This window comes from Equus quagga, chromosome 1, assembly GCF_021613505.1.
Source record: "Equus quagga isolate Etosha38 chromosome 1, UCLA_HA_Equagga_1.0, whole genome shotgun sequence".
NCBI lineage: Eukaryota > Metazoa > Chordata > Mammalia > Perissodactyla > Equidae > Equus > Equus quagga.
The window spans coordinates 167,243,347-167,263,674 of NC_060267.1; the positions used below are offsets into that span (position 1 = coordinate 167,243,347).

General features: G+C 38.2%; 1 protein-coding gene across 9 annotated transcripts in view; it reads right to left on the reverse strand.

The window, feature by feature from the left end:
• NPHP3 (nephrocystin 3) overlaps positions 1 to 20,328 on the reverse strand; it is a 39,005-nt gene that overhangs the window by 9,021 nt on the left and 9,656 nt on the right. For 7 of the 9 annotated variants that reach the window (XM_046673228.1, XM_046673277.1, XM_046673259.1 and 4 more), the window contains 15 exons: positions 18,821 to 18,977; positions 17,364 to 17,438; positions 15,511 to 15,684; positions 13,212 to 13,315; positions 11,884 to 11,998; positions 11,491 to 11,634; positions 10,914 to 11,011; positions 9,691 to 9,793; positions 8,916 to 8,998; positions 6,906 to 7,044; positions 4,512 to 4,676; positions 3,462 to 3,556; positions 2,820 to 2,942; positions 1,370 to 1,559; positions 970 to 1,211 (listed from right to left, as the gene is read on the reverse strand). In XM_046673228.1, coding sequence (XP_046529184.1) covers positions 970 to 1,211; positions 1,370 to 1,559; positions 2,820 to 2,942; positions 3,462 to 3,556; positions 4,512 to 4,676; positions 6,906 to 7,044; positions 8,916 to 8,998; positions 9,691 to 9,793; positions 10,914 to 11,011; positions 11,491 to 11,634; positions 11,884 to 11,998; positions 13,212 to 13,315; positions 15,511 to 15,684; positions 17,364 to 17,438; positions 18,821 to 18,977 — 2,007 coding nt within the window. The remainder of the gene's footprint in view (positions 1 to 969; positions 1,212 to 1,369; positions 1,560 to 2,819; positions 2,943 to 3,461; positions 3,557 to 4,511; positions 4,677 to 6,905; positions 7,045 to 8,915; positions 8,999 to 9,690; positions 9,794 to 10,913; positions 11,012 to 11,490; positions 11,635 to 11,883; positions 11,999 to 13,211; positions 13,316 to 15,510; positions 15,685 to 17,363; positions 17,439 to 18,820; positions 18,978 to 20,328) is intronic. The other 2 variants (XM_046673236.1, XM_046673251.1) reach the window with 2 other exon arrangements.

A 20,328-nucleotide genomic window follows, 5' to 3' on the forward strand; every position in this document is an offset into this window, starting at 1 on the left:
TGAAAGAAACATATGTCCAAAGTATCATACTTCAGTGAAATGAAAGCACTAGTGTGAAGCCTTTTTTGGTAATTAAATACAGCATTATTTCTAGAAGATAGTCACATGAAATTAAAAATCTTTAATAAAAATCTTCATAGCAAAATCTAACAAATAAATCTAGTCCTCCAAGTAGCTGATTTAACTCATTTTGAGTCTCTAAAGGGCAACCTAACTAAATGCAAATCCAAAATTTTAGTTTGCTATATTATCTTCTTCTGCACAGGCTAATTTTTGGTCAAAATGTAAATGTGAAATTCACACAAAATTTGTGTGAAATGCTACTTCTAGAAGTTAAGAGAAAAAATTCCCATATGTATCACTCATGATGGAGCAAAAGAAATGACTTCTGATAGAGGAAGAAATGCCACTCAGTGGGAACCTAATAGGTATGGGAGACTTTTTATTATACCTGGGATAGGCAAACTTTCTCTCTAAAGGGCTAGACAGTAACATTTTAGGCTTTGTGGGCTACATGGTCTCTGTTGTAATTACGGAACTCTGCTATTGAGGCATGGAAGCAACCATAGACCATATGTAAATGAAAAAATGTGGCTGTGTTCCAATACGACCTTATTTACAAACCTAGGGCTGTCTGTACTTGGCTTACAGGCAATGGTTTGCCACTCTCTCTATTAGTAACACACTCAATATAGTCAGTGAAGGAGCCTGGATTCAAACTCAACTATATGACTCCAAAGTCCATGCTCTATCCTCCACACAGCTTCAAACAGAGACGAATCTTGTAGTTCTAACTTTCTGTTTACCCCATGAAGACCCAGACTAAGAATAATATTTGAACGTGGTGGAGTCAAAAGAACAAAGCATAAGGAAAAGTACACGGCCACAGAACAAAGCCTACCTCATAAGTACATTAAGAACTGTTAACTCCCTGTCATAAAACCAGAGCATTACTGATCTAAATCTTACTTATTTTGTTTCTGGTACAAAGTTGCAAGTGCCTCAAGTTCACGAGCAATCTGTGGATGGTCTGCACCGTAGGCATTTTCTGAGATTTCCAATGCCTGTTTATACAGTTGTTCTGCATTGCCAAACTTCTTCCACTGCACGTACACACTTGCTAGCTGGTGGAGGGACTGAGCTACTCTTGGGTGATCTGGATCTAAAGCTGTTTCCCGAATTTCTAGAGACCTCTGCAAAGGCACCACAGCCTGAAGGGGAAAAAAAGGCCAAAGGCCAATTAGAGTGAGTGGAATGCTGTAAGATCTGCCATCTGATTAGCATAACACAGGAAAGCTGCATTAACTCCCGGAAAGGAGGGAAGAGTAACATGGAAACCCCACAGTCTCTGACTCCCTGCTGAAGTTACCTGACTGAGAAGGCCTAGATCCTTGAGAAATCGCCCCAGGGTTTCATAAAGGTCTGCTAAGCAAATCATGTTCTCCTCGCCTTCACAGTTTTTCTCATACTGCTTCAAGGAATCAAAGTACTCTGCTGCCATCGCGCTTTTGTCTTTGCCAACAAACTGCCAGTAACTCAGCAACTCGGCAAAGTGTCCTCTGTTTCAACACATAACAGTAATTTAATGAGAAACAAACTTTAAAACCCACTATTGCATGAAAACACCAGAATGCATTTCAAGCTATCGACAATTTATTAGTCGGCAAGTGCAGTGTAGTGAGGTGAGACTGCGACTTGGCCGCATGGCCACCTGCACCCACGGCTTTCTGGCTGCCTGATCACATGCAGGCTGTCTGACCTCTGACGTCTCATCATCCTCATCTGCAGAAATGGGGACACCGACACTACCTGCCTCAGGTGTGACCACGAGATGACGGCACACAGCAAGCACTCCATAGTGTTGGCTGTTACCATTCATATGATATGGCTACTCCCAGTGCAAGTCTATCGGATTCCTTTTTAGACATTTCAGGCTTTGCAGCCAACTGCTGAGTTCACCCAAAAACTTGTTTTAAATGACAGAAATTAGAACAGAAGAAACTAATGAAACCGGGCGAACTTAGAATATCTGCTTTGGTGTATTTTCATCAAGGAATTGAATGATAAAAGTCAGCTTACTCATCTGTGGTTGATATTAAGTAGGATGGGAGAGCTGGTAGACTAAAGAACGAATCAATTTCAAAGGAATCATGAAAAATTGGAATGAAGATCAGAAATAATTTAGGAGGTACAACAAAGAAATTTGAGAGAGTTCACTCAGGAGCAAAAAACCAAAGTACGAAGCTATATTATGAGAAATGTCTAAATTTCTAAGTGAGACAGAAAAACCCCCTCATGAGGCTTAGCAGGTCAGAAGCTGGGCTCATAAGAAGGTGGTTCTGCCACTGGAGATCCAAACATACCAGAAGAGACAAACAATATATTTATGGAAAAGGGTAATCCTTTCTTTAAATTCAACACCTGTGAGATTCTCCGTGGAGCCCAGAGCCTATTGTGAAGGCTGCACTCTGAGATATCTGAAGGCCCCGAGAGTCAGAGATCACGAACCACCTCTCCGGGTGATTTGATTCCAACCTGCTTTTAAATGCAAGATTAAGATATAAAGCTGTCTCAGGATCATTCCAGCTCTGACTCTATGAAGCAGCACTACTCAATCTTTTTTACTATTCCTCTTGGAAAAAGTAGCTCTTACGGCAATTCGCAAATTGTCCTAAATTTCCCTCACATTGTTTTAAATTTCAGGTACCACTGCAACTGGACTAATTTTTAAACTAAAAATGCCATTTTGCTTTGTTATGCTGAACAAACATTTAAATTTGTTTTTCTGAGGAAAGGTGTTCTACAAATAAGTTTCTTACCTTTTATAAAGGTTTTGAGACACAAAGAGATTGAGAAGGCAATCGTGCAACTTCTGTTTACTTCCCTGCTGCTGAAACAGCCACGGGAGCTCATCCGCACTCCTCCAGGTCACGCGGTCCTGACTATCAGGAGAGAAAGGGGGCACACTCAGTAACACTGCCCTACAATGACATCACTTCCAAAGGCTTCAGACACATGCTGAAGGAAGAAAAGCATATTTACCATATATCTCTGACTCTTTAACTATCAAAATCAGAAACTTTACCACTTAACTATGAAATTAAAGTGATATTCAGGGCTACCAACCAAACTCTAAAAAAACCCTCAGTGGATCCAAATATACACACACAAGTACACATAGACACACATATATTTTTAAACTATTTAACTGGAATAAAATAAAAATTAAAAAATGATCCTGCACTGATTTTACTTAGGTTTAAATCTTTAGCCTAGTCTTAAAAAGGCTTACATAATCATGTTTTGTTCTTTTGACATTAACAGAATAGGGAGAGGATTTAATCTGTGTTGTAATAATTAGATTTTTACACTTTAAGTTATAAGCTAAGAATGAGAAGTAAGGACGCAGAGGTAGAATGTGTGGCAGAAGTTACAGAAGAACAACATGGCATGTGTAGCACCTTAGCTGCACAGTGAAATAGTTGATCAGCTTCTGCCTATAAGAAGGAATGATGGTGGCACCTTCCAGGTACTCCAGCCTCACTGTTTCCCAAGCCTAGAGAGAAAAAGAAAAAATATTGCACTCTATTTTCTGTAAATCTAACAGTGAGTTTGTAAAAGGAATTTACAATTATTTCAATTTTATAGTTGTATAATAGAAATGGCACTAGAATATTTTAAAATTCAGGATATATTTATGTGATAAACTGATACGAGAACAAAAATTCCTATACTAATATTTTAAGAACTCAAAACACAATTTAATCTAAACTTCTAGTTAATACATTAAAAATCTCAGAAACGTGGGTTGAAAGAGTACTAAAAAGTAAATTATATTTAAACAATATACAATAAAAGAGAAAGATAAGCCGGTAAAAATACATTTCACACCCACAAATACAATAGAGCATGCTCAAATGAAAGACTCATTTGCATTTGTATGCATATATAAATCAACCATGGCATTGCAGATAATAAGAATTATGTTGGTCAATATTTCCTAAACATTTACTACTGTGTGCTAGACATCATGTCTAGTGCCTCACAAGGATCAAGGACCATCTCAATTAATTATCTTTATAACCCCTGCGGTAAGCTGGAAAAGTCTGCCAAGGCTTAAAGAACTTGCCCCAGGTTACACAGCTATTCAGCTGTGAAGAGCTGGGTTATGAATGCAGGCACGCTGACTTACAGAGTCCAAGCTCTTAATACACAGACAATTATACCAGCAACTCAATGAAACATAAAATGGAAAAAAATATTTTTCCTCTTCCAGAAAGAAGCTACCTTTTAAAGTAATAGCCATCACTTAAAGGTAACACATAAGAATAATATTAGCCAAATTTTACATCTAACCTAAAACCATTGCAAAAAAAATTTGCAATGCCAAATTTCAGATTTCAATTTTGTCTGATAATTGAAACATTTAAAATAGCATGGTATAGCATAATACAGCATGCAATGATATGCTGACATTTATAAATTAAAAACCTTATTAAAATAACATTTACCTGTAGATGTTGAAACTTGAGCAGGCCACAACCATATGTCAACAAACACATTTTGTGTAAACTGTGAATAAGGGAGGTCAAGACAGCCCAGGTCATCTCAGGATAGAGTTCCATCAGTTCTGACTCACTCACACCATTGTGACTAACATTTACGAGGCAGAGAATCTAGGTAGAGAAATGAATTAACAATGATCAAAAAGCACCTCTAGGGGACGGCCCCGTGGCTGAGTGGTTAAGTTTGCATGCTCCGCTTCAGCGGCCCAGGGTTTTGCCGGTTTTGGATCCTGGGTGCGGACATGGCACCGCTCATCAGGCCATGTTGAGGCGGCATCCCACATGCCACAACTAGAAGGACCCACAACTAAAAATACACAACAATGTACTGGGAGGCTTTGGGGAGAAAAAGGAAAAATAAAATCTTTAAAACAAACAAACAAAAAGCACCTCTATAAGTAACAGCTATTAAAATTTCCGTAATTCTTTAAGCTTATTAACTTCTTATTCAAACATACAGTTCAAATGATTGAATAAAGCAAGAAACAGATTTCTTAGAATAAAACACACTTTCCAAAAAATATTAATTAACAATAAGACCATTATATATAAAATCTAGCACACCAAAGACAACACATATACAACAAAACTTTGGTGAAAATTAAAACTTCAGGCAACGTATTATTAAAAGTAACAACAGAGTTCCAATTCTGGGAAGATGCTAGAAGAAAGTGGCCTTCCTACTACAAATGCCTGTTAATATCAGACAACATAAAACATTTCTAAAAGTATAGTTGAACCTGCAAAAAAGAGAGGGAAATCCCCCAGGTGCCAAAAATGAATAGGAAACTGAAAACCAGAGGGCTATGTGCTGGAGCTGCTGTCCCTGGGGGAAGTAGCAAGAGAGGACAGAAAGCAGCCCCTGTACTTAAGGAATTGGGTTTTCACACCCAAAATGGGGATGGAAGGTGAGCTCTTAAACCCCATGAGGTGAGGAGTTGGAACTAGAATGCCTGCCAACACTAGGACCTTCCAAAAGCTGTACCCTCAGTGAAGGGGCGCACGAGGAAAATGTCAGCCCACAGACATTGTGGGCTTTGGGGTAGGGTGGAAAGTCAAAACCCCAGGAAGCCCCAAGCTGAGAAATTAACATAAAAATAGATCCACATTCAAACCATGAGTTCAGCAAGGTTGCCAGATATAAAATGAATTTTCAAAAACCAAAATTGAATATGCTAGCAAAAAACAATTTAAAGATGTTATTTTGAGTATAGAGTCCTTAGAAACAAATCTTAAAAGACGTGCAGGACCTTTATGAGGAAGAAGATAAAACATTATTAAAAAGCATTAAAGAAGATGACTAAATAAATGGAGAGCTATTTAGTTTTCCACAGAATTATATCGTAATTTTTCCCAACTTAATTTCTAAATTCAATGCTATTCCAATTAAAATTCCAAAATAAGTTCCCACGGCACTTGCTGAGCCAATTCTAAAATACATATGGGAAATTAGCCAAGACAATTGTGAAGAAGAGTAACAAGAGGGGGTTTGCCCAAGGAAATATCAAAGCTTGCTTTAAAGTTCTAATAGTGAAGACACTGTGGTATTGGCCAGAAATAGGCAAAATTGGAACAGAAGAGCCTAGAAAACAGACTTGTGTTGATACGTGAGCTTGATATTTGACACGTGGCATTCTAAATCAGTAGAGAAGTTGTACTATAGTACATACGAAAATGAAATTAGCTAGCCATATGATAAAAGATTAAAAAGCAGATTCCTTCATACAATAAACAAAAATAAATAAACATGAATTAAGGATTTACACATGAAGAACCAAACTATAAAATATTGTGAAGGAAAAAAATATATATTAGAACACTTTTATGACAGCAAATAATTTTTTAAACAAGACACAACAGGCATAAACCATAAAATAAACTGTTGATAAATCTGACTTCATGAAAACAAAACTTTGTATGATGAATTACACCATAAAGTTAAAGGACAAGAAACAAACAGGAAAAAGACATTTATTTGCAAACTATAACAAAGGATTTTTATTCAGTAGGCAGAACATTTAAGAACTATATAGATCAATACAAAAAAGATAAACAGCTCCATTAAAAAATGTGTAAAGGACTTGAACCACCAATTCACATAAGAGGAAATAAGAATAGCCAATAAAAATGAAAGGTTGAAAAATCTCACTGATTATCAGGAAAAGGCAAATTTCCTGAGATTTCACTTCTGGCCACAAGCACACTATGGCTGCAAGTATTCCTGTATGTGCTTGAAACATATTTAAGCAACATTTAAAAAGAATTGCTATTTACTTCAATTGACACACAAATACAAACAAGGCAAAATAATTTTTCTTTGATAAGTTTATTATACTTCACCTGTTTCATTAGTTCTTTATCCATATCGTTTGCCATGGACTCCTGGATAGATCGCAGAACAAGCCTATATAATGAGACAGTATCTCGACACTGGAAACACTGATGAAGGATTTTATCTAAATTGCTTGCTCTGCCAGCACTGTTGGAATTGAGAATAGATTTAATCTCTTACAGTCAACGTCTGTGAAAAATTTGTAGTAAATAAAAACAATGCTTTATTTTATCTCTATTTTTTGTACTATAACTGATAATAACAGGAATTCAATAAAACATGATACAGGAAAATGGTAGTTTTATGAGCCTCCTAGAGTCATCAAATTTATTTTAGTATACCATTTAATTCAATTTAATAAACATATGCTTGGACTTACTATATGTCAAGCAATTACTACACATTATGGAACATAAAAATGAGTAAGACATGGTTCTGATCATATAGAAGCATGCCACCTACATACAGGAAGCAGGAAAATAATTACAAATAAGCATTATTAGTTAGTTAGCCATGCAAATTAAATTTGTTTAGAGCCAGAATTTGGAAAACATCAAGCTAAAGAAAATCACTAAATGGGGGTTTGTTTTAAAATATTACATCATATTTACCAGTAGTTTCCTTTTTAAATATAAAGATACACAGAAAGGAGGAAAAAAAACAAACCAAAATGGTCCACAGTCCCTCTTAAAATAGATGATTTCAATAAATACGGTTGTGCATCACTTAATGAAGGGGATATGTTCTAAGAAATGCATTGTTAAGCGATTTCGTCGTGCGAACATCGTAAAGTGCACTCACACACACCTAGATGGTATAGCCCACTACACACCTAGGCTGTATGGTACGAATCTTATGGGACCACCGTCAGATATGCGGTCCGTTGTTGACCAAAACGTCAGTAAGCAACGCATGACTGTGCCATGAAATGTATGGAGAGTGCCTCACACTCTTGCATATACCTATGCAAGCCACAGGTGCTCACAGAGGCCAGACTCACGGCACAACTCTGGGAACAGTGGGAAAGGACACTGGAAATATCATAAGCGAGGCAAAGCTGTAGAGGATTTTTTCATTTTAAGTTTGATGCCTGAGATGAGAATGCGGAATTAAGAGACAAGAGTACTAGATTCAGCGTCTAGAACATGAGTTGTGCTAGGATTACTATCTATTGTGATGGATACCATAAAAAGTAGTAATGTTTTTTACCTCTGATTGTGAAGAAACAAACAAAGTAGGGTGAGGCTGTCCTGAAGAAGAAATAAAAGTAGCAAAAGTTCCTAAGGTTTATCTAAAGGCAAATTACTGATGGATATCGAAAATAGAAGAACTATTTTAAAATGAAAAGATTCCTAGGATTTGAGAATAGAGACAATTAAAAATTCCTACCTACATACCTACCTACCAATATTTAAGGACACCTGAAAAACTTTTTTTTTTTTTTTGAGGAAGATTAGCCTTGAGCTAACTGCTGCCAATTTTCCTTTTTGATGAGGAAGCCTGGCCCTGAGCAAACATCCGTGCCCATCTTCCTCTACATTATATGTGGGATGCCTACCACAGCATGGCGAGCCAAGCGGTGCCATGTCCGCACCCGGGACCTGAACTGGCAAACCCCGGGCCGCCGAAGTGGAACGTGTGAACTTAACCGCTGCGCCACCGGGCCAGCCCCTGAAACAACATTTTTATACGTCTGTTGTCTCCTTACTTTCTCAAAGCTAGAGGCCTCATGTGCCCCAAAAGAGGGTGAAGACGGCCTTCCTTTGCAACCCCCAGTAGGAAAAGGTTAGTGTGATGAAAATTTGACAAACAGATCCAACAAGTTCTGATAATTCATGGGCTATCAGTCTTCAGTGCTAAGCCACACACTCACAGGACGTTAGTATTGCTGTTAGAATAAACACAATCTGAATGGCCCAAGAGACTGTCCTAACGATCAGTTCTCCATCTCACAGGGTGAGGAAGTGGTCTGCAGCCAACACAAAACATGCAGATCATGTAAAATCACTGCCACTTACCGCGCGATCATTTTGCCGAAAAGGGTGACATAAAGGGCATTACAGGTTGCAGCAGAACGACAATGTCGTTCTAGCTTCTTCTCCTGCACCAGTTTACCCAAGAACAAGACAAAAATACAAAAACCACCCTGGAATTAAGCGGTCTTTACTGTGGAGCCATCAACAAATATTCCTGCAGAAGTGACAGGGTTCCTGCCATCTCATCAGCAGCAGCACTGCCTTGTGGAGGCGGGCCACAGACGTGGGGCGACATGCAAACCTTTTTCTTTTTAAAGACTGGCACCTGAGCTAACATCTGTTGCCCATCTTCTTCTTTTTTTTTTTCTTCTTCTCCCCAAAGCTCCCCAGTACATAGTTGTATATCCCAGTTGTAGGTCATTCTGGCTCTGCTATGTGGGATGCCACCTCAGCATAGCTTGATGAGCAGTGCCAGGTCTGCACCCCGGATCCAAACCAGCGAAACCCTGGGCCGCTGAAGCGGAGCACGCAAACTTAACTACTCAGCCATGGGGCTGGCCCCCGTGCAAAGCTTTTTTCCTTTTAAAACATCCACTTAATATAATATAGTAAACCAAACCTTAAGACCAACTTTTTTATTCCTTCCTCTATATTCGTTATTACTTTAAGAGCAAATGAATTTAACAAAGAAATTACTAAAATTCAATTTTCCTTATAACACTAGAGAGTTCCTATATGGAATTTTAAGTTGCATATAAGGTGTTTTATAGGAAAGACCATAGAGAATAAAAGATAGCAGCAAAATAAAAATACTTACCTGCTCTTTACTTAATTTAATGTCTACAGAGTGGCATTCTGCAATTATGATAGATTTTGCATCTTTTGGATTTAAAGGATCAAGATGAAGTGTAGGCCACAACCTTTTATTTAAAGAAAAGAAAAATGAAACTCTCTTCTAATAATTCACAAAAGCGTAATCTACCCACAAGTCAAAATCCATCACAAGAATTAATTTTTTACACTGCATTCATAAAATAAGAAACTAATCTCTGTTAATCATATTAAGTAATATTATTTCATTTATTCTAACATGTGTCATTACTTTCAGCAATTAATCACAACAAAGACTCTATAAAATAAACAGCATATACGTTAGGCATCGAAGTGGTAAAACATTTCTAGTTCTATGTTCTATACTATCCGTAAAACTAAACACAGCTATTAGTACCTATGAGGAAGAGTACAAGACACAGTCTTTGCCCGCAAGTTACTTGTAATCCAACTGGAATTGAATCATCCAACAACATGCATTCTCACCGGGGTGGTGAAAATTGTTTTGGGGTCGGGGGAGAAAAAATCTTACTCTTTTTATGTATAAAGCACAAACATAAACATGTATCTGTTTAAATATATAAATTCATATATAGTATATGTGTGGTATTAAAATTTCAGGGGGGGAGGTGATTAGGAAGAAAATATCTAAAAAGGTTCCTTAAGGGGACAAAAATAGGTTGAGAAACACTGTTCTACAGAATTCAACCACTGTATCCCTTTTTTGAGGACTGTTAAAGTAAGCTCTCATTCCAGGGTAACAGGTGTCTGGTCTATTATTCCTAGCCCGGCCCTCTCCCTATCTTCCTCACCCATAAACTACCCATTTAACTGCCCACTAGACATTGCTACTTGGAGCTACAACTGGTCACTCAGACTAACCACGTCCAAAAATAAAACTCATGACCTTTTCTCTACAAACAAGCCCATCCTTTGTGTTTCCTATTTCAGTTCATGAAACCACAATTTACTTAATTTCTCAAGTCAGAAACGTGAGAGTCATCCCAGCTGCCTTCTCCCTCACATCCTAGATCTAACCTCCCACCAAATCCTATAGATCGCACCTTTTCTTGAATTCGTCCACCTTTCCCCATCCTCACTGCCACTTACACGAAAAATATGAGAAACACAAACACATATCAAAAACCTTTCCTTGTTTGTACTGAAAACATTTCATGTAAGCTGAAAGAACTAAAGTTAGCGTCGTACCTCCATGCTGGAGGGCATGTTTCCACATTCACAGAAACAATTACTCTGACATTCACTGGCAGCGGATCTATCAGCCATTTCATGTGTTTTTCAACTTGCTTAAAAATATAAAAACAAAATTCAATCTATTAATTCAAAATATTTCAAAACAACCCAATAATAGCTCCCCAAGGAAAATGAAATTCTCATTAGGTTTCTCATTATTATTAAGGATAAAACCTTACTTTTGGATGATTTATCTCAGAATATTAAAAGAACAAATGGCAAAACACTATTATTGCTGATCTGAACACTGGACACTTTAAGGAAACGTCAAGGCCCTAATAATTTGTCAAAATGAACAATCTTTGCCAGTTGTGTAAATTCAGTTGGTTTTTCCGAATAAGATACTAACACCTACTGGCATATGGTACATTTTTTTATCCACAGGCTTCCTCCCTAGAAATTAAACAGAAATAATAGAAACAACATCAACATTTTCTTCTCACAACATATAATTTAAATGCCTACTATAGCCATCACTCATATTTTTGTCTCTTTCTGAGTGTATCAATAGATTACAAAGTGAAAACAGTACCTGAACTTGATCTATAGAATCGATAATGATGATGACGCTGCCTTGATGACGGGCAGAGAGCTTTTCTAGCCAACGTGGAAATTCTTCCAGAAGCTTGGCGGGATCCAGTGTCAGAGTGGAAACTGACCAAGAGTGCTGCATCAACTACAAGATGAGAACACAAATCAAAGTAGCTATACTTTATCGCAGCTGGGGGGAAATATTTCCATTCCTACTTTTTACCAAAATTGAGTCACCAAGAGAACCCCATTGCACTGAGTATTATTTTTAACCTTATACAAAACCAAAACAAATGGGTTATATTGACGATTGGTTTATCATCAGGTACTTAGCCCCAACAATTTCTGTATCTAAAAGAAAATCCTGATAATTCCAAAAGATGGCGTACTATACCTTTAGAGTTAATCGTTTAATAATCAAGGAAGACTCTGAGCTGGTTGACATGGGCCTCCCCACAAAATGAGAAAGAATTAGCGTGTTAGGGGAATTCTTCTGTTGTAATTGAATCCTGAAAGAAAAAGACCTTTCACAAGACTGATGAAGCTCCTTTACAGCCAACAAATAAGGAATTTACAATGCATTAAACATCAAATGGACCTCACTGTCAGCAATCACGTGGTTAGTCACTTTTGAATAAACATGGGAAATTTCCGTTTGTTTCTCCACTTTTAGATCCTTTTAAATAAACTTCCAAAAATTATAGATTCATTTTAATTACAAGTTGATGTTCACTAATGCAAACCAAAATAGTGTATGTTTGAGGTTAAGGTATTAGGAAAATGAACAGTAACCTTTAGTTAAAAATATCTTATTAGAGGAAAAAAGAAGTTTCTTTGTTGAGTACAAAAATATTACTGTGCAAACATAACTTTAAATAAAAAAGCAATAAAAAGGAAACATATGCTAACTCTTCAGTGTAAATAATAATTATGAATGAAAGAAAATATTCTTACTCCTTGTTTTTAAATAACATGAAATAAAATGAAACTAAAAAAGAATTTATTAGCTTTTATGAACCTTAGTCCATAATTTGAAGAACTAGTTTACATTCATAGTAAAAGTTATCCTTTATTTCAATATTCTTTAGGAATTATTTCACTCTAAATAGTCTTTGTCTTGCTTCAAATATTTAAAATCTCAGTGAAACTTTTAAGATGAAGCCAATAATTGAAAATCAAGGCACATCCCCTCTGTAATTCCCTAATTCCACGCCATACTGACCACCCCTTACACAGCACTCCTTTAGCTCTGACCTATATAATTTATGTACAATCACAAATGCTCCCATTTCCTCTTCCTCTCTCATTCTGTGTCTTCTCACTAACATCCAAATTGTATACACGTCAAGGCATGAATCTATTACTTTACTCTTTTTGCTTTTGTTGCCAATCTTTTTTTTTTCCTGCTTTGTCTCCCCCAAAACCCCCCAGTACATAGTTGTATATCTTAGTTGTGGGTCCTTCTAGTTGTGGCATGTGGGATGCCGCCTCAATGTGGCCTGATGAGTGGTGCCATGTCCGGGCCCAGGATCCGAACCAGCGAAACCCTGGGCCGCTGCAGCAGAGCGAGCGAACTTAAGCACTCGGCCACGGGGCTGGCCCCTCCTTTTTGCTTTTGTAATATTTAGTTCAGGCCATGCAGGAGGGCAGACGTGCAACAATACATTTTGTTGAATGAATTCAGTAATTCAAGTGACAACAATGATAATTTCTGCATCATACCACTTTGATAAAAGAAGGGATTTTCCAGAACCTGGTCCTCCAGATACAAGAAGGGGTGGAGTCGGTGCTGGTGCCGCCACTAGATCATTAAGGCGTTGGTAATACTAGAAACAAAAACAAATGTAAATTGTGAGGAAGCACATGCCTCTTAGAATACTAAATAGAGTCAACTTCTGATTATCCTCTGCTATCCCTGGAGAAAATGAAATCTACTTTTAGTCAATAACACCCTCATTAACTGCTTACTTTTATGGCTAAATACGCCCCAAGTAGCAAGCTAAGAATGGGCCCTGATTTCTTCTACACACAGTACTGCTGTAAGTTAACAGATGAGGGACAACACTTGAGATCCCTGTGGGGTTTTGCAGTGTTCAGACATTTTGCAGAATGCTGCAGGGAGGCCCCTGTATTACCCTGTAGCCCCTAAACCACAGGAAGTCCCACAGAAGGCCTTGAGGGCACTGGCAGGCATCCTTGACCTGGTCAGAACATCCTCCCTGGAGACCCTTCAGTTTCCAGGGGTTTCTGAGAATAGGTCCAAACAAGAGCAGGTTTTGTCTGGGGCTTTGGAGTCTCGCAACCCGCTGCAGAGAGTCAAGTTAGGACAGGCCACCTGACATCTTTCTGAAATTGAGGGAGCGCCAGTCAAGGTCCAAGAACCTGTATCTGCCAGGCTTTCCCCAGACACTAAAAACTGCAAGAGCTATAAAAAACCACGCTCAGAAATCCCAAATACCTCAGAAGTTACCCAGGAGTCTCCAAAGTTATCTTGGGGGTTGAGATGTTTATTAAGTGTACGAGTGGTCTAAATGATAGCTGATGAGGAATTAAAAGAACTGGTACTAAGTAGTTTGTGGCTAGCTTAACGGTAGCAGAAATTTCCAGCAACTACAATAAGTAATTACTTGGTATAATTTTTCAATAAGTTTTTCTGTTTGTCATATCCAAATACAGAACATCTTCCCAGAAACTCAAATAATTCTGATAGCAATGATGCTTCTCAAGAAGCAGAGGGCTTTATTAATTTATGACCTCGTAAACCCAAACATTTAGTTCATGGTTCCACATAAAGCCTATTTATAGAACCACGGTTCCCAAGTTAAGACCCCTTACAAGAGAGGAAAGAGCAGAGGCTTTGGAGCCAGAAGACCTAGGTTCAAATCCCGGATCTGCTATCGACTCCCTGTGTGCTCTTAAGCAAACCACAATCTGAACATCAGGTTCTTCATTTATAAAATAACGATAACAGTACTCTCTTATAAAACAACAACAGTTTCACATTTCTCAAGAGCCAGGAATTGAGCCAAGTGCTTCATATGCATTATCCGGTTTAGTCGTCCCAACAATCCTTTGAGGTAGGTACTACTGGTTATTCCCATTTTACAGACAAGAAAGTCAAAGTTTAGAGTAAAGTAACTTGATCAAAATACAGAGCTAGGAAATGGTGGAACCAGGACAGAAACATAGACTAAGTTATAAAAGTCCTATAAAAATACAGCTGTTAGTGACAGCTATGGTAATTGTCTTCAAAATATTAGTTTCTACATTAATTTTTAAGTTTTACTAAGTATTTTTTGAACTTGGACATAGATTCTTCACGCACTTCAAATTCTGTTCACTGGTTTAGACATTTAAGCGTGCTGATGAACTGATTCGCCCATTGCATTAACTACCGTGCTTTGTTTTCCGAATGTTTGCTATTTTGATTCCTCCAAGAATTGGGAGAATAAATGGCGTTACTATTTTTTTTTATTGAGGGAGATTAGCCCTGAGCTAACATCTGCTGCCAATCCTCCTCTTTTTGCTGAGGAAGACTGGCCCTGAGCTAACATCCATCCCCATCTTCTTCTACTTTATATGTGGGATGCCTGCCACAGCATGGCGTGCCAAGCGGTGCCATGTCCACACCCGGGATCCCAACCCGCGAACCCCAGGCCGTGGAAGCGGAACATGTGAACTTAACCGCTGCACCACCAGGCCAGCCCCAGGCATTACTATTTTATCAAGTTCCCTAGCTCTCCTAATCTTGGTTTGGTGGATTGGAGATGGTAGCATAAGGAACATGCGGTTGATAAATCCTAATCTGTAACTAAAAATGTTTGATGTTCCTAAGTATATTTGACTCTCACATATCTTCCATATGATACACACCTAAGCACATCTCAACATGGATAATCAAGCCTTGAGGGCAGACACTAACATGATCACTAACCTCGAGTATCTTTAGGGGAAAAAGCAATCATAATACAGCCTTTAAGCGGCAACAGATCTTTGTTGGAACAATACACCAAATGCTTACTTTCTCAAATCCCAACTCATGGGCTGAATTTGAAGCCTGTTGAAAAGTTTCCATTTGCTCTTGCTCATCATGTATGTCCCACAGAACATCACCAAAATCATCTTCTTCTGGAAGAGAATCTTCACTGCCCAAATCCTTAGTCTCCAGGTCTGTGTTCTCAAAGCCGAGGATGTCCTGAACAGCAAGAGCAAGCACACGAAAACGAACAAAGAACGTAAAGACCTGCAGCAGTGTCAGCACGCTCACCTGAAGCGGCTTACCCGACCAACGGGGCAAGTCCAAACCTCCGGCCGGGCACACTACCTACAAGAATAAACTTACAACTGGAAAAATAAGCACTAGCTTAAAAATAAAGAAAAGAAACAGGGAGATACTAAAACAATAAAAACAAAGACCTCTCTTTTTTCTTAAAAATAAAGTTAGGGGGATTTTTTGACTCCCATGGGATCTGTTTTCTGCAAAATGGGTATACAATATCTTTGGTTATATCTGGCCGGTGAATACTTTTAAAGATTGTGCTAATGCCTAAGAAATACGCTGCTTTACATTTTTATAAGAATTTAACTACTAACATGAGGTTTCTTCATATCAAATACCTCCACTATGATATCCAGTTTTTATATCAGATCACTGAAAATATGTTGTTCTTCAAGCAGTAAAGATGGTAAATATGTCCATTTTCACTTACTGCCATTTATTCTGATCAATTCATTTTATTTATCTTGGTCCTAAAGTTCACAAGGTTGTTGAGAAGATCAAAATTGGTACTGTCAATCTTTATACTAAAGAACACTACACAAAACCTGTTGCCAGAAGTCTTATCATTATGTTTTGGGGCTCACTCTTTTTCTTTGATAACAAATCTCCATACTTGCAATGCAAGTTAATTTTAAAAAGTAATCTAATCCCTTACTTCTCAAATATGGTCCCTGGCACCCTGGGGGAGCTGTCCACAGGTATGGGCAACCACAGGCTAAACATGGTATGTTTTCCTCTTGTGCCCGTTTTACTTGAAGACAGAGGGTTCTTTTTCTTTTTATTATCATTATTAGAATTTTTGCTGATATATAATTTTAAGTGATTTCTAGTGTTAAAAATAAATATGGGTATAATATCAAGCAGAAAATATAACTCATAAATCTTCAAGATAATACTTGCGACATCAGAGAAACTTTCCGTTCAAGACAGCTCTAGGATCCATGACCTCAGACCCCGAGAGGTGTGTTTTCACCCCTCCCTGCTGTTAGGAATAGTGTGGTGGAAAAATGCGAGGAAGATTTTTTGAATTTACAGAAATTCAAGATGCATACAGAATCTGAGGAGGCTCTCTACTGAATAGGATGAACATTTTCCCTCAGATACTTCCTTTTATCTCCCATTTTTGTAATCCATTTTACACTTAACAGGTACGGAGGCATCAAATAGCTTTGTGAGACAGATGAGAGATAAAAATACATGATACTAGGGCCCAGCCCCGCGGCCGAGTGGTTAAGTTGGCCCGCTCCACTTCGGTGGCCCAGGGTTTCCCAGTTTTGGATCTGGGGTGCAGACATGGCACTGCTCACCAGGCCACGTTGAGGCGGCATCCCACATGCCACAACTAGAAGGACCCACAATTAAAAATACACAACTATGTACTGGGGGGACATGGGGAGAAAAAGAAGAAAAAAAATACATGATACTACTAATACCACGATAATATCACAGGACTGACTCCCACCAGAAACGATGGCTCTCTCCCCTGATATTGTCTCCAAAAAAACAAACAAGTGATTTTTCTCTGGAAAACTCAACTTTATGGAAACCAGTCTTAAAATATTTTAGATAAAATCTTACAGGGAATCTATATTTACCTGTTTAATAATCTTTTCCACATAAATATAAGTTTTATATACTCCCTCTGCAGGATCTCCTGAGTGATCAATGATCTGGAAAAAGAAATTTAACAACAATAAGAAAAAACAGTAATAACATGAGGAGGTGGTGGTGAACACTTTTATAGTGCTTATGTGTCAGGAACTGTTCTGAGTACTTTCCATACATTAGCTCATTTATCCTCACAACAACCCTATGTGGGAAACACTCATTATTACCTTCATTGTACAGAAGAGGAAACTGAGGCAAGTTAAGTAACTTGTTCAAGGAGACACAAGGCTTTAGTGTGAACAATGTTGCAATAAAACAAAAAGTATCCTTCTTTTGATTATGTGTCCTAATTTTGTCCAATGTATTTCCGTACTACTCAATATACACAACCTTCAAAATACATCAAAATCCACCTTTATGCTGATAGAAGACTAGGCTGATACTAAAATAATTAAAACAAAGAATGAAACGGCTCTGAAGATTAACTATAATAAAATTGTACTCTTTTCTCTTAGCCTCTTTACTAGGTTACACGGGTCTCAAGCTATCTTTTCAATACTAAATGATGTAAAGAAAAATGCTTCTATTCACACGTGATCTTTTCTGGCTGGGCATAGAGAAATTAAAACTTTGTTAAAATCACAGAGTAGTTTCTGATTGTATTCTTAACTATAAACATTTACCAAGTTATCTCAGTGTGCAGTAACGCAAAATCTTGTAATCGCTATTCTAAAATATATCCCGCCATGCATCTAGCGATGATCAAATCCTTTTCCCACACTTCATCAGTTTTTTCCTTTTCCCAATACTCTTAGGAAAGGTTACTATAAAAAGGCTCCTCCTTACACTACTCCTTGGTTAACAGAAGACAGAAGGACTCTGCTTGGGGAAAAAAGCACAGTAAAGAATCTGATTTGTCCACTCACAGATCATACTCTTTTTAGCCACATATCGCTATTTATTCCTTGCTTTCTCTCATAGTCCACAACCAATCTGTTATGAAATCTGTTGGCTCTACTGCTAAAATTTATCCCGAATCCTACTGTTTTTCATCACCTCCTCTACCATTACCCTAGTCAGAGCCACCAGCCTCTCTCACCTGGATGACTGTGACAGCTCGCCAACTCTGCCCTCCCCGACTACCCTCCGACGCACAGTCAACGCTCAGCATAGCAGGCAAAGAGATCGTGTCAGAGTAGAATTTCTTCTGCTGCTGTCTAAAGTCCTCCCGTGGCTCTCCATTTCACTCCAAGGGAAAAAACGAAGGTTCTTGACGATCGTCCCCCTATTACCTCTCCTCCTAATCCCCCGACTCGCTCTGCTCCAGCCACACTGGCTTCCTTCCTCTCCGAAAACTCACCAGGCTCACTCCCACCTCGTGGCCTTTGCTCCAGCACTTCCCTCTGCCAAGCACATTCTTAAAAGACAACGCTGTGAATTTTACCTTGGCTTTGTTGGTCTTGTTCAGGTTAGAAACTTGATCAATCAATTGCTGGACAGAGTCAGAAGTGACTTTCCCATCCTCCAAACGATGATAAATTAATCGTGGTTTGCCTTCAGGGTTTTTCAGAAAAGCTTCTTCACAGTCTTCCAATAAAAGGCTAGAATGGAAATCAGGATTTCTTGTATTACACTGCACTGTGGCAGCAAACAGTCAATCAACCTAAGTGCCAATAACGGGGCTTTACTACCATGACAAGTGGCCAGAAAAGGCCCAGCTGCAGAATAAGTGAAGCTTTCTAAAAATGGATATTTCATAGCTCTGCTCTAGCTTAGTCTTAAAATATAATATGTTCCGTAGTGGACAGTGAAAGTAGGTACAATACATTGTGCATTAAATTAAATTTTAAAGCAAACACAACCTTCACTTTTTTAATCTAATAAAAAAAATACTCTCAAAAATACTGTTACACGGCTGGCCCTTTCGCCGAGTGGTTAATTTCATGCACTCCACTTTGGCAGCCCAGGGTTGCCAGTTTGGATTCTGAGCACAGACCTATGCACTGCTCATCAAGCCATGCTGTGGCGGCATCCCACAAGGAAGAACTAGAATGACTTACAAGTAGGATATACAACTATGCGCTGGGGCTTTGGGGAGGAAAAAAAAAAAACGACAAAGATTGGCAACAGATGTTAGCTCAGGGCCAATCTTTCTCACCCATAAAGTATACCTTAAAAAAAAAATTCTGTGAAACATGGCTCAAAATAATGCACCAGACTCATGAGACTTTGCATATAAATGGAAAACCTAATTCCGCTTACAATTACACAATTTCCAAGTTAAAACACAAATAGTATCAGCCTCAAGATTTCAACATTTTTCTCTGCTCTAGTCCTGTAGATTTTCTCATCCAATACATGATCTGAATCTTCACACCCAAGATACACTATAAGAAAGATCCAGAGGGAGATGGGGAGGTTAGATAGCTAGTAAAAATCTCAATTGAGTTAAAGTTTAAAAAAATTCTAACTTTGCTACAAGGTACCATAACTACAGTTTGTACTATTCCTATTTACATTCTAGAAAAATCTTAGAATAACCTACTAGTGTTTTCTACACCACAAGGAAAATTACAACCAATTCCCCTTTCTAAAAAACAATAAATGAAAGTTTGTCTAGAGAGGCAAGCTAGTGTGTGTACGCAGGGGAAAGCTATTACGTGATTCAGACCTTGCATAATCAACTAAAATACCAGCCCCAATACAAAACAGAAGAAAATAATGTTCTATTACCTATCTCTCTGCCAATTAAATCAATCTGAACCATAGAAGTTTTCCTTGTTGAAATCATTCTGACCATGTTCTACAGAATTCTGGAATTGCAACGGTTCATTTGTTATTACTTTGGGAGGAAGTCTGCGGCCCATCTGGATACCAAAGAACGAGCCTTCTACTTAGGCACATGTTCCTATTTCAAAACAGTCCCTACAAAACTCCTATGTGGGGCTCAGA